We start from the raw sequence: 13,889 nt of genomic DNA on the forward strand, positions 1-13,889 counted from the left end.
GAGCAGTGGAGCAAATGCATCTCCATTATTTAATTAGGGGGCACAAAGTTATGTTTTTTTCCTACCTCACGTTTTGTCTTTAAAAATAAACTTATCATCATACAGTCCCCGCAATAAGTTGATTATATTTAAGCAGCCTATATCAATGATCGTTTTACTATTTTCAGCAACTGACAAGTAACAAAAATATAGCCGCAAGGGGCAATTCGGGGTTCAAGCCAACACAGAACATTAGAAGTTTAACGTTTTTTATCTGGATCTGGTCAAATGTGGCCTAGACGTGACAAAAGCAGTGAAATCTCCCTCTTTTGCATTTTCACAAATAGAAAGAAGAAAACAAACAATTTGTGATTCATAGTTTGATTTGTGTTATGCCATGCACATTTTTTGTCCTTGTAGCGTCCCCTACCAGTCGAATTGAAGGAAACTTTCAGGGCATGTTTCAGGTACTTCTGTGGACATATCCTGGAAGTTTTGTGGAACAATGGTTGTTGACTTTGGTCTATTTACTTGCTGAGCCACGCCCCTTTTTGAAGTTCATTGGTCAATATCTTGAAAAGTAAATAAGATATCACCAAGCTTTATACAACTTTTGATAAGCTTCGTCCAATGATGATCTACCGGAAATTTGGTAGCAATCAGACGTACGGTTTAGGCAGAGATGTCAAAAATGTGCTGAAAATCTAGTTAGGCGGACTTTAGTGGTCCAACAGGCTTTTTTGTAGAGCACATTGAGCTGGACTTGTGAGAGAAATTTCAAGTCATTCGGACTTGAGGGGCGTGGCCTGTTAACAATGAACCGGCACCATCGTGAAAGGATTTCAGCCCCTTCGGGACTTGAACCCCTAAAAATTACACATTTTTGGACCACCCTTTGAGTTGGTTCAGTCGCTGATCGTTTTCCACAGCATGCTTTTGCTGTCAATCACAGTTTGTCAATCCACACAGGAGTCTGACTGTTTACAAAGGTGAGAAACATGCCATTTAGCCTAACTAAGGATTGTAATGTTGCTGAAATGTTGAACCAATTTGGGATCGGATAGGATTCGGCTAGAGATGGGACGTTCACGAAGGAGCCAAATCAAAGACTCCCACGGTTCAGAAAATGTAGTGCCAAAGGAAAGGGCTGTCTGACAGCACAGTAAAGCAGTGAGAATTTTACTTTTTTTGGCAGTTAAAATACGTATTACTGTTGCTCACCATTCACAACAATACAGAGTTTAGCGTCTGTTGCAGAGCAGCAACCCCACTTAAAAAAAAAAAACCGAACTATCCCTTTAATATCTCAGACTAATTTGCTGCCCAGCTCTCTGCCTTGCCCCACACAACAGCAGACTAACCTAGAGTAGTGTTTTCCAAACCTCTATTAGAGCACGCACCCCCTCTCCATTATGATTATTTCATGTTTTGGAAATCATCCTCTATTGTTACCATAAGTCAGGTTAGGTGGTGTAGAAATGCAGGAAATTTGTTTTAAATTAAAAAACATTTCTGGGAGAGGACCCCCCTGACCCCTCGCCAATGATGTATCTTTTCAAGTTTGCGCCCCCATTTCCAAAACAACCAGGTGCCCATGATTCTGCTGTTTTGTGTGCATGTACCACACTGAGCATGGAAAAAGAAAAAAAGCAGAGAATTATCTGAGGTTGTCAGACAGAACATTGTAGCAAAGCATGGACAATCTCAAGGCTACAAGTCCTTCTCCAAATTAGAGCTTTTTGGTTAATCGCATAAACTCTGTGTTTACAGAAAAAACAATGAAGCCTTCAAAGAAAACAACACTGTACCAACAGTCAAACATGGAAGACTTTGATATTTTGGGGTTGCTTTGCTGCCTCTGGTAGTGGGTGCCTCGAATCTGTGCGTGGCATCATGAAATTGGGATACTGCCAAGGTATTTTGGAGAGCAGCGTTCCTCCCAGTGTCACAAAGTTGCGTCTCCGTCGAAGGTCATGGACATCAAAAAGCACCCAGGAATGGTTCAAAAGAAAACACTGGACTGTTCTAAATTGGCCAGCAATGAGTCCAGATCTAAATCCCATTGAACACCTGTGAAGAGATCTGAAAACAGCAGTTGGAAGAAGGCGCCCTTGAAAGCTGAGAGAACTGAAGCAGTTTGCAAAAGAAGAGCAGGCCAATAGAGAGGTGTAGGATTCTCATTGCAGTCTATAGGAAGCGCTTGATGGCAGTTATTTTCTCCGAAGGATGTGCTACATAATATTAAATGTAGGGTATCAATAATTTCGTCACGTCAAGTTTATTTCTTGAGCACATTTAAACACAGCTTAAGCTGACCAAAGTGCTGTACAAAGAACATTAAAATATAAAGTAAAAAGTAAGAAACATACCAACGACAACAATAAACAACAAAGGGCAAAATACAGTGTTATAGACATGGCAACCGAGTTAAGATTAGTGGGCCAAAAAGGCCAATGAATAAACAGCATTTCATTTTATTTAATTTCACTTCTGTATAGTTTATGATTTAAAAGTTAAGATGTTAGATGTTAAGTTCTGAATCAAAAACAGTTACTGTACTATTAACAGTGAAATAAAGAATTGTGGAGACCAAATACTTTTGTCAATTTCAACTTATTTTAGAGACAACTGTGAGTTTTTCTGTAAATGTGCAAGGGTGCCAATATTTTTGGCTATGACTGTATATGTACACTGTTAACATGAAATTTTTTTTCATGTTTTTGAGGCTGTAATAGTCTGGTTCCTTGATTGTTTGTACTTTTGAATCATCACAAATCTTTTCAATGACATTAGATTGAAGTTGGTATTAAAGTAGTAGCAGACTGTGTAAATATGCATGTTTGCAAATCACTGCTTGCTGTCACTGCTAATTTCAACGCTGTCACCAACAGAAGGCATTTGCTTTCATTTTCAGTTATTATGAAGCTCGAACAAACAGTCATTTTTAGCTTCTGATGATTTGAGCATGTTGATAGACAATACACAAACACACAGAAACTCTTTCTCTTAGCACACCCTCAGGCACGCACACCAGGTGGACCATCTAATCTCATCTAGCCCTAAATCTGGAGATATCTTAGCTTCATTCCAGCTGCTTCCTCTGAGGAATCAGTGTGCATGTGGGTGTGAGACAGAGGGAGATGTGGGGGGTCAATTCCATGGAAGCTCCAAAACCCTCGAGTTCCCAGAGTCCCTGCTGATGGGAAAGTGATGGACGAAGCCAATATGTTGTCTTTATTTTATTTTTTTTGTCTGTCCAACTCTTTCATTTAGAACAAGAGATGTGAACTAAAGGCTCAGTAATTTATTTATTTTTTTAAACAGCTGGCCACTGTAGTTCAACTGTTACTCAAACAGGAAATAGTGCATTTTTGGGGACTATTTTCAGCGGTGTGGTGTATATGGGATTGAGTCAAAACAAACTACAGTGTGTGTTCATGGTAATGAAGGAACATGTCACCCAGTGCAACAGTGTGGCTCACTGATGTGTTTGGAATAGATTTTGGAAGACAATGAAGCTCTATGGCACAAAAGATATATCAGGCTTTGGATACACACAAAATATTTGTTAGTAGGATACATTCATTATTGGTTTTATGGATTTTTTGACCCCAAGAAAAATACGGAATATGGAATCACTAGATTTATCCTTTAAGTAAGGATGGCAGGGTGCAGTTGTAAGTGAATGTCCTTGAGTCTTAGTAAAATTTGGCAGTCTTTTGGCTGAACTGTTATTTCAAAACATAACATTCAAGGTCGTTTTTACCATTTCACATCCAAAAACATCAAGACACATGAAATATTTACTGCAATTCTCTGACTCACTGTGAAACGTGAAGTAGTTTTCATTCTCACTAAAACACACACAAAAAGTTGTTCGAGGGAACACACACTTCTTCAAACAAAGAGCTGATTTCATCTCCTCACTAGAAGATGGAAAAATATTTCCAAAACCTTTCCAAAAATAAGATTTTAATTAGTTTAGCTGATACCACTTTTTTGTTTTATTTTCAAACCATGCTTACTGTAACTTCATCTTCTTCCCAGGCCAACAACAAACCCGAGCTGGAAGCCGCCATGTTCCTGGACTGGATGCGTCTGGAGCCTCAGTCCATGGTGTGGTTACCCGTCCTGCACCGCGTGGCCGCCGCCGAGACCGCCAAGCACCAGGCCAAGTGTAACATCTGCAAGGAGTGTCCCATCATAGGATTCAGGTCAGAGTCATACTGTCGCAGCACAACCTCTTTTTTTGTTTTACAGTACAAATATGACTTAAATATTTCACTGTTTTTGTCTGGGCTTTATAGGTGAATGTTCCGCACATAATCCATCTTTTGAGCAGCACATCTGAATGTCTAATCAGAAGAAAATTGCAGAATTGAAGCCATTATATTCTTCATCTCCTTACATAGATGGCAATAAAACACAAAGTTAACGTAATTTTAAATTAAGCTCAAATGAAAGTGGATGAGAATTATGCTCTTGTGTGTTGCAGCGCTGAACCTTTAAGTGTCCACCGTCAGGAGGATTAACCCTGATATAACTGCACACTGAGATCTTTGGCTTCTGGGCTTTGTGAAATAATGTTTTAATATATCAATGTTATATATCAGTCTATAGTATATATCAGCAGCCCATTGGCTATATACTGTGTTATTTTAAATATCTTTATATGTCACCACAGTCTGTTTTTCCAATAACTAAGAGAGATAAGACATTGTTTTTTTATTATAGAGATAATACAAAAGAGCTTTTCATTTTTAAAGCAGAGTGAGCATTCTTGTGCCTATAGTGTTCTTCTTTATTTAAATAGTAGGAGGAGAGAAGTGGGATTTTCATATTTTGTTTCATGTGTTGATCACTGGCTCCCTGGTTGGCTCCACAAAGCTACTCTCTTTATCATGACACCCAATGAGGTGTTTACAACCAGCTATTTGAAACAAGAAGCTTTAGCGTCTGTTTAAAAGAAGCTGCAGTGATAATTGCCACAATGATATGGCGTTAGTTTTATATTTCTTGTCATATTTTCTGCTCCTATTGGGCCTCATGCAAAAACTACTCATACAAACAGATGTGTTCTTAAGTGGCACGTGTGAGGGATTTAAGAGAATTTGTCACATTCACCAATGTTCTCTTATGAGAACAAAAAAATGAACGAGTGGTACAGACCTGTCATACCAGTCATTTACAGATAGTCTTCCTTAATCCATAGGGGTTAAACACTTGTCTTGACTGGAGCATTACAATGCCTAATGAAACTAAACTAACTAAACTACTATGTGTCTAGCAGAGACGGATGCATTTACACCTTTTCAGCATTTGGCTAGAATGTCTTAGGACACCTCCCAAGGTGGTTTTGAACAGTGTGTTCATACACACTTGGCTTCTTTGAAATCTGATAGCTATCCGATCCTCCCAAGACACATGAAGGGACTAGTTATAAATGTGGTCAGTGTAACTGCTGCTACAACCCACGTTTACAAACCAGCAAATCAGAATACAACATGAGCTAAATGCACTGGCGAAGATAGCATAGTGCTACTGCTGAAAAACATATGCACCTCAAACTCACTTTGTAAAATGAGTATTTCATGTTGATCGTGTACAGTCTGACACAGGTTGCCACCAAGACTTTTTAGCCATGCTAGCAGCCTGACTCTATCGATGGCAATATCGCTTGGTCCACCACTTTGGTCCAGAATGAAATATCTCAGCAGCTATTGGATGGATTGCCATTAAATTTTGTACAAACATTCATTGTCCACCATGAGGTCAAAGTTTTCACTTATCTAGTGAAATATCTTGACATCTACTCGATTGCCAAAACATTTTGTACAGACATTCATTGTTCCCAGACAGTTTATCCAAACCACTTTGGAGATCCTCTGGCTTTTCATCTAGTGCCATCATCACATAAAACCTTCAATTTGACAAATACTTTGGTTTATGACCTAACACTTGCAAAACTAATGACATTCCCTTCAGCCTCAGCTCCTCTGTGTTTAGTGTTAATTAGCAAATGCTAGCAGGTTAACACGCTAAAGTAAAATGGTTAACAAGGGTAACATTATACTTGCTTAACATCAGTGTGAAGCATTGTCATAGTAAGCATGTTCACATGCTGAAGTCAGCATTTAGCTCAAAGCACCACTTTGTTTAAATACAGTCTCATAGAGCTGCTAGCATGGCTGTAGACTCTTGTTTTAGACCCATCTCACACCGTGTGACATAAAATGAACTTGCAAGATTGTTATCATACAGTGTGTAGGCACCAAGAGTCATGGACCACTTACTTTATCAAGATGTTTTTAGCATCTAATTTCATATCAGACATTCCCTCTTTATTTCTGTCACAGTATGGCTCTGTGATGACACAGCATTGGCAGCTGTAATAAAACCCCTCATGACTCTGCTAAACTTGTTATTTTTTCGTCTGCTGATTTCTGACAGCAGGACTTGAAGTTCCACAGTGCAAAGTTCTTTTTACTCATTTTTGAGAACAAAGCGATTTACCACAAGTTTGTGCAGTTAAGAGAGTCGGCTGAATCTGACTTGAAACACAAGCCACACAGAAACAAGTAAGAGAGCTTTAGGATAAGAAAACAAGCTCACATGATGCCCATTGTGAGCTTATACATTACTTACACTAAAAGCCCTTTGTTGGAGGTTATTATTCCTTATTATTCCAGTAAAAACATATTAGCTTCACCCATTTGATCAATGAGATTGCTCTCTGTCACGAGAGTCGAACTCCAGCTGTGAAAAAGCTTGTGAACCTATTTGTCGTCATCTAATTCAACAGCAGCAGCAGGGCAGTAAAACAGCCCACTAATACAGATGAATGATTTATGATATGATTATAGTGACAGAACTGCAGTTATATTTGTAACCTCAACCCTTAAAATATTGGCGAAGCCCAGGAGGCTTTTTCTTAACTAAAGGGAGGGACCTGTACAGGGCGGTGTTTCTGCTCTGTTGTTGGTGAGCCCCTTCATGACAAGAGTGGTGATAAATTTTAATGAAGAGTTCCAGGACCAGAGAATAAGTATCTCATTTAGGTACAAGGCTGAAAGCATTTTAACTACTCCTACCCTGGAGAAAACAGAGCCATATATTTCCCTCATTTATTGATTCTCTTTTTCTATTTCTGCTTCCTCCCCTTTTTTCTTTGTTCTCTTTCCTCACACCTCTCCTTTCTCCTTCTCCTTTTGTCTTCCGTTGCCTTCTTGACCTTCCTCCTTCATTCTCTCTTTCTCTCCCTAGATATCGGAGTCTGAAACATTTCAACTATGACATTTGCCAAAGCTGCTTCTTCTCCGGTCGCGTCGCCAAGGGACATAAGATGCAGTACCCCATGGTCGAGTACTGCACTCCGGTATATATATTCTTGCTCTGCAATGTGTAAATGAAATGTAAATGAAAACAGTGAGAATGTGAATTTTAATTTCAAATAACTTTCTTCCTCCAGTTAGGAAGTGTAAAGCATCTGCACTCTCAGATCTGTGCAATCTATCCAAAAGCTTTCCTCAGTAAATTAATATTGCACAGAGTGGAGAGTGTGGATGCTTTTCCTACCATTATACATTGTATTTTAGCTCCTGCACCTTCAACAAGCCTTTTTATTTGGTGAGCATCTTTGTAAATTGGACTTCCCTCAGTCATGAAAGCTAATAACCCTAATTCAAAGGATTTAGATCTCCAATATATACAAGTGTGATTAAAATGACACGCCTGTCACAGTTTCCCAAAGGATGACATCTTTAAATGTCTTGTTTTGTTCGAGACAGTCCAAAACATAAAGATATTAGTTTAATGTCACATTAAACAGAGTGAAGCAGTAAATCGTCCCATTGGAGAAACTGGAACCAATCAAGGTTTTTTTTTTTTAGTGACTTTTGATGACCAAAAGCCATATTAAAAACAAATTTCGAAAGTCAAAAAACTTTCAACAATCATACATGAGATTTCAAATTTTTTAAATAAATAAATAGTTTTACATTTTGGGAAATACGCTTATTTGCTTTTTTTTGCAGAGCATTAAGTTTAGAAAATCGAGACCACTCTCATATGTGTATGCTAAATATGAAGCTAACTTAACACAACATGTCATTTTTACATTATTGTTTGTTTACAAAATAAATAAATGATTTATAACTTGTTATAAAATTTATGGGTGCTCTTAGGCAGATTTTTTAAACTTTGGAGTAAGCCAAGCTTGCTAGCTGTTTCCCTCTCTCCCAGTCTTTTTGCCAAGCTAAGCTAATCCGCTGCTGACTCAAGGTTAATATTTAGTGTACTCTCAGCAAGAAAGCAAATAAGTGCATTTCCCAAAATGTCAAACTATTCCTTTAACAAACAAGTAATGTTGCTCGTAGAGACAAACCCACAGAGAATTATCACCAAACTGTACAGTTCTTCTCACTTCACAGCATTTGAACCTCTTTCAGCTCATTGTTTTGGTCCCGTCTCAGCGCTCTCATAAGTCTTGTTTTCAGCCACAGCAGGCAGCTGTTTTCAGTGGAAAAAGCTATAAAAACCCACTGTGCACTAACTGCCCAGCAGCAGACAGACACAGTTAGAGACAGTTAGGTGAACATAGTGGAGCATTTAGCAGCTAAAGAGACAGATAAAAGAAGAATGAATATTGGACTTACATTCATCAATTCCTGGAGTATGATAGAATTCTTAGGAAAAGTCAGAGAATATCAAGAGATTTTACAAAAGTAAACCCAGCTCCAGTGCAAAATCAAGAACTGCTGTACCAGGAAAGGAATAAAAATGTTTGGATGATAGATAATCTCACATAATAATCATTTCACCGCCAAATCACATAACAGTTGATAAACAATCTGCCAACTGGTGTAGCAGTAAACCTGAAACTGTGTACATATTGTCTAACATCTATTGTAAATAAAGGGTTAAACTGTGATATCTTTAGCCCAGGGCTAAAATAAAGACACTGAAGCTCTGGCTGAGAGTCATAAATCTGTTTCCTCGTTCTTGTAACTGTAATGACACACTCAGATCTGACAATGAGGGCATTAGCTTCACCCACTAGATGTGTGAATAAAGGCAAAAGGGCGCAAAATAAATGAGCGCCATGTTCTTAAAGTTGCGTGTGTTTTTGTGCCCCACTCCCATGGAGTGAACAAAGCCACCCTTGTGTCTGTCTCTCCACAGACTACATCAGGGGAGGATGTCAGGGACTTTGCCAAGGTGCTGAAGAACAAGTTCAGGACCAAGCGCTACTTCGCCAAACACCCACGCATGGGCTACCTGCCTGTCCAGACCATCCTGGAGGGAGACAACATGGAAACGTGAGTCTCACACACTCACACACACACACACACACACAGACAGGGGCAAGCAGGAAGAGAAACTAGGTGTTTTTACAAACTGAGAGACATTCCACTAATGTGACCTGAATTAGAGGACACACACTCACACTCAAATACTCACAAGTCTCTGATTGCACACACACATTTAATTTAAACCCATGCATACACACACACTGATGCATGTGCATGCACACATGCATGCAAAGCAGTGTAGCCACAGTGTAATAACAGATTTAGCTGTGATAGTCTTTGTACAGTGTTCATCCATCCATCCATCCATTTTCTACCGCTTGGTCCCGTTAGGGGTCGCGGGTGACTGGAGCCTATCCCAGTGACTTTGGGCCTTAGGCAGGGTACACCCCGGACAGTGGCCAACTCGTCGCAGGGCTAACACAGACACAGACAAGGACAGACAACCATTCACTCTCACATTCATTCAATACGGGCAATTTAGAGTTATCAATTAACCTACACATGCATGTCTTTGGACGGTGAACCCGGAGAGAACCCACGGTAACACGGGGAGGACATGCAGACTCCACCCAGAGAGATTGTGTGATGTTGGTCTGGTCCGGGAATCGATCCCACGAACCCACGATCTCCTTATTGGGAGGCAGGAGCTTTAGCCGCTCTGCCACCGTGCACCCCAGTGTACAGTGTTCAGAGTATTCAAAATTGGTTCCAGCTCCTCATGTGTTTCTTGTAAGGTGTTTGCTGCCTACTCAGCGTATATTTAGTTTGTCCATATCAAGTATGTGTTTGATTCTTCTTATTGTTGAGGGTGGCAGGTACAGGTAAAGGTGACTATTAAAGAGTCAAGAAACAAAGTTTGAAAGAAAAATTTTTAAAAAAAGGAGAATTTGTAATATACAGTAAATGTCTGATTTAGAATCATGAATAGAACCTGACTGATTTTGGATTGATTTGATTTGGGGTTGATACAAATTTTCGATATTTAAGTGTAAGAAAAACTTTCTTTTAACATAATACATTACATAAACAAATATATTTTTAAGAATTCCCATATATATTTTAAACTAAGCGAGACATGTTACAGGTGAAAAATAAAGTTTTCAGTGCTCCATCATATTCAGCACACATCATATTCTGGGGTATAAATCTACGGTAGTACAAGGCATCAGGAAGTCAGACCACATAAGTGTTGTTTTGCACAGTCAATTCGGTGAATGGATGTCATGAATATCCAAGTTAGTTCATCCTTTTTAACCATCCTCTTTGTTGGTCAGAGTGGCCTTTGTCACATTACTAACTTTGTGTAAACATGTTTCAGTGTGCTTTACAAACTGGTACATGAAGCAAAAGTTCAACATTTAGGGAATGAGAAGATCGATACCACTTTCATATTTGTCCATTCAATATGACGCTGGAGCCAGCAGCTGGTTAGATTAGCTTAAAGACTGGAAGCAGGAGGGAAACAGCTAGCCTGGCTCTGTCCAAAGGTAACAAAATCCTCTAAAGCTCACAAATCAACACGTTATATTGTTGTTGTTTAACCTGTAAAAAAAAAAACATGTGAAGACAACAATTTGCCGTTCTACCGGGGCTTGTATGCAGCACTGTTTCTTGGCCAGGCACTGTAACTGTCGAACTATTCCTTTTAAATTGTAAGCCAGCCAATCAGAACGAGGTATTGCAGTTGTATATAACAGCAGAGATAAGTGGGGTCACTGGGGGGATTCACTAGGACCCATTCAACGTTTGCTAATAGCCCTCAAGTATTATGGACAGATACAAAAAAACCACAAAAAAATCTGTGACTTTTTTGGCCTCCAGGAAAAAAAAAACAACTTGATGACATCAACAACTAGAACTTCAGATAACGAACAAAGCAGTGTAGAAAACAGCACAACGTGCTGTGACTGAAGATTGCCAGCTGCTAATGCTACATATAAACCAGTGCTCCTGAAGGATGCTAATGCAGCTGAAGCAGGTCACTGGGCTGATGTGGATATCAGCACATCTGAAACACAGTGACTCTGTAATGTAAATAAAGAAGGAAGACACACAATACACAATATTATAAAGGCTTTACAGTTTTAGGCACTTATGGTCTGTAAGTGATGAAGAATACGCATGCACACAGTGACATTTCGTGTAGGCTTAATGTGTAACTGAGTTGTGTGTTTGTCCCTCTGCAATGTAACAACACACATACCCCCTTTTATATTGTTTTTGTGTTCTTTATTTCACTCTCTCAAAAAAAAATACACTCACGTGTAAGTGCATGCACACAAGGTTTGATACCTCACGTCGTATGAGTGTTTTATTATATCTGAAATGGTTTTCTGTCCTGCTTGTTTGATTAATGCGTAATAAGTAATTAATAAGTGTTTTATTGAACCAGGCAGGTCAATCAATAATCAATTCCTTATCATCAGTGATGGTGTGTTGTTTGTTTTGTGTGTGTGTGTGTGTGCGCGCCCGTGCACGTACCTGTGCACTGTAACTCATATTTCATCATGTGTGTCAATCTGGTCTCGAAACCCCCCGCTGCCTTCCATACAGCTCCCATCATACCTTGCTGTGCAGTGTCCTCCCACTTCCTGTGTCATCATCTCACATTTTTTTGTCTTGCAGTCCTGTCACTCTGATCAACTTCTGGCCCGTAGACCATGCGTGAGTACCTGGCTCACACACACACACACACACACACACACACACACACTCTGAACCTGCAAATTCACTTTCTGGCAGTCTCATGTTCAAATATTATCTTGCTCAAACAGGCATGCAAACGTACATGATTTAATTTTCTTCTTTCAGTCATGCACACAAAATAATTCTTAGTCGCTCACACGCGCACACACACACACACACACACACACACACACACACACACACACACACACACACACACACACACACACACACACTCACTCACCTCCACCCATTTCTCATTGTGTAGTGCCATTTTGCTTGTAGCTGTGGTGGGTTTACATCTCAGCTTCTTGCTGCTGCTTGACCCCACATCACCCTGCAGATCTGTGATTCAGGATGAGTCACTCCCCTGATTCTGATTCTTTAAATATGAAAACTATCCAGGCCAGTAAAAATCTAAAATTATTCATTATTAACCTTATTTAGACAGTTTGTGTTTTATGTTCGATGTCAAGACTTGCCAAGCCCAGTAGATCAGGTGTTTCTGTGAGCCCAAAAGTCTTTTTAACAGTGATTTTGAGCCCATTTCTGGCCTATCTCACCTGTCAACCCGTTCAAGCCAAGAATGCAGCAACGCTGAGAATGAAAAGTGGCTGATGGTTTCCCACTTCTGTTCTAGTGTCATGTGTCAATTCTGAGTGGTGTGTAATTATTGAATATTAGTATGCTGCTACTGTTCTACAGGTTTACGGCACTCATGCACATCACGTCACTCTTGTTCCATTGGCATATGACTTTCCACCTTCATATACTGATTATTATTGGAATATACTGCTGTGGTAACAGTATGCCTAATACACAGCATAGCAATGCTGTTCCACTAATATATAAACCACTTGTTACATTCAGAAAGACACTTACATAATGCCCATAAGCAAATAGCATGTTTAGCATTAATGGCCAAATCTTTGTCCACGGCTACGCTCAATATTATCGTTGTACAGGGTTAATATAGCTATGGCTAGCCCCGCTACCTAAGCTGCCAGAAAAGTATAGCATACATCACATCATTGGCAGCTGCCTACATGGACTGGTTATAGCTTATAGTCAGTCTAACTGGATCGGGTAGGGTCTCATTTTACTATCACAGTTTTTGGGTCTTTGTGTCAATATGTCTAATACCCGAGTGGATCTGAATGGATCTGAGCATGCTCAGTATCAGCTCTGATCACGTGGTACATCATAATCACAGCAGCAAAAACTCTTTTGGGAATAAATCAGTAGCTTATATCAAAAATTGCTATATGGAATCACTTTTTGGAATTTGTATCATAGATATTATTTGGTTAGAAAGTGATTATCTTCTATGTATCACACAGTTGGATACAGAATGTTTTATTGTTGGTGCAGGGGGTGACAACAGGACTTTCTATTATTTATATAGATTATTCTATAAAGGAATTATTTTTGGAATTAGTTTCTATGACTTTAAAATTGTTCTGATGACATTATTATTATATTGCGGCTCTTTTTGACAGCAGGTGCTTATTAAATGATAGATCATCATGCTGCTGCCGGTGTTGGTGTTCTGTCTCTGTATCGGGTATAATTATCCTCAGGTCTGTTTAAATCTTTTTTTTGAAGTTCATTTATGCATGTCAGGTTCTGGTAGGTTTTCCACAAGTCTGACAATTTGGACACATGAAGACTTATACACAAAGTATATACCAAAACACAGGTGTTACATTATCGGTATGTCTGTGAAAAGTGTTATCTGCCAGTGAAACAGGAGTGTCAATCTGTTTTTAAGTTGCACACAGCAACATGTGCCATAAGCCTGTGAAACGGCAGTGGCATACCAATAATCAACAGGGGAATACTACTAAGAATCAGCATATGCCAAAAGACGTGATTGTCATACCATCAGTCACATTTTGATCTAGTTGGAAATAC

The 13,889-nt window shown here is 39.3% G+C and overlaps 1 protein-coding gene across 21 annotated transcripts in view; it reads left to right on the forward strand.

Moving 5' to 3' along the window:
* Positions 1-13,889, forward strand: part of dmd (dystrophin) — a 419,464-nt gene that overhangs the window by 382,978 nt on the left and 22,597 nt on the right. For all 21 annotated transcript variants that reach the window (XM_044188364.1, XM_044188362.1, XM_044188369.1 and 18 more), the window contains 4 exons: positions 4,027-4,193; positions 7,243-7,354; positions 9,160-9,296; positions 11,916-11,954. In XM_044188364.1, the coding sequence (XP_044044299.1) occupies positions 4,027-4,193; positions 7,243-7,354; positions 9,160-9,296; positions 11,916-11,954 (455 nt within the window). The remainder of the gene's footprint in view (positions 1-4,026; positions 4,194-7,242; positions 7,355-9,159; positions 9,297-11,915; positions 11,955-13,889) is intronic.

The sequence above is a fragment of the Siniperca chuatsi genome, linkage group LG24 (genome assembly GCF_020085105.1).
Source record: "Siniperca chuatsi isolate FFG_IHB_CAS linkage group LG24, ASM2008510v1, whole genome shotgun sequence".
Lineage (NCBI taxonomy): Eukaryota > Metazoa > Chordata > Actinopteri > Centrarchiformes > Sinipercidae > Siniperca > Siniperca chuatsi.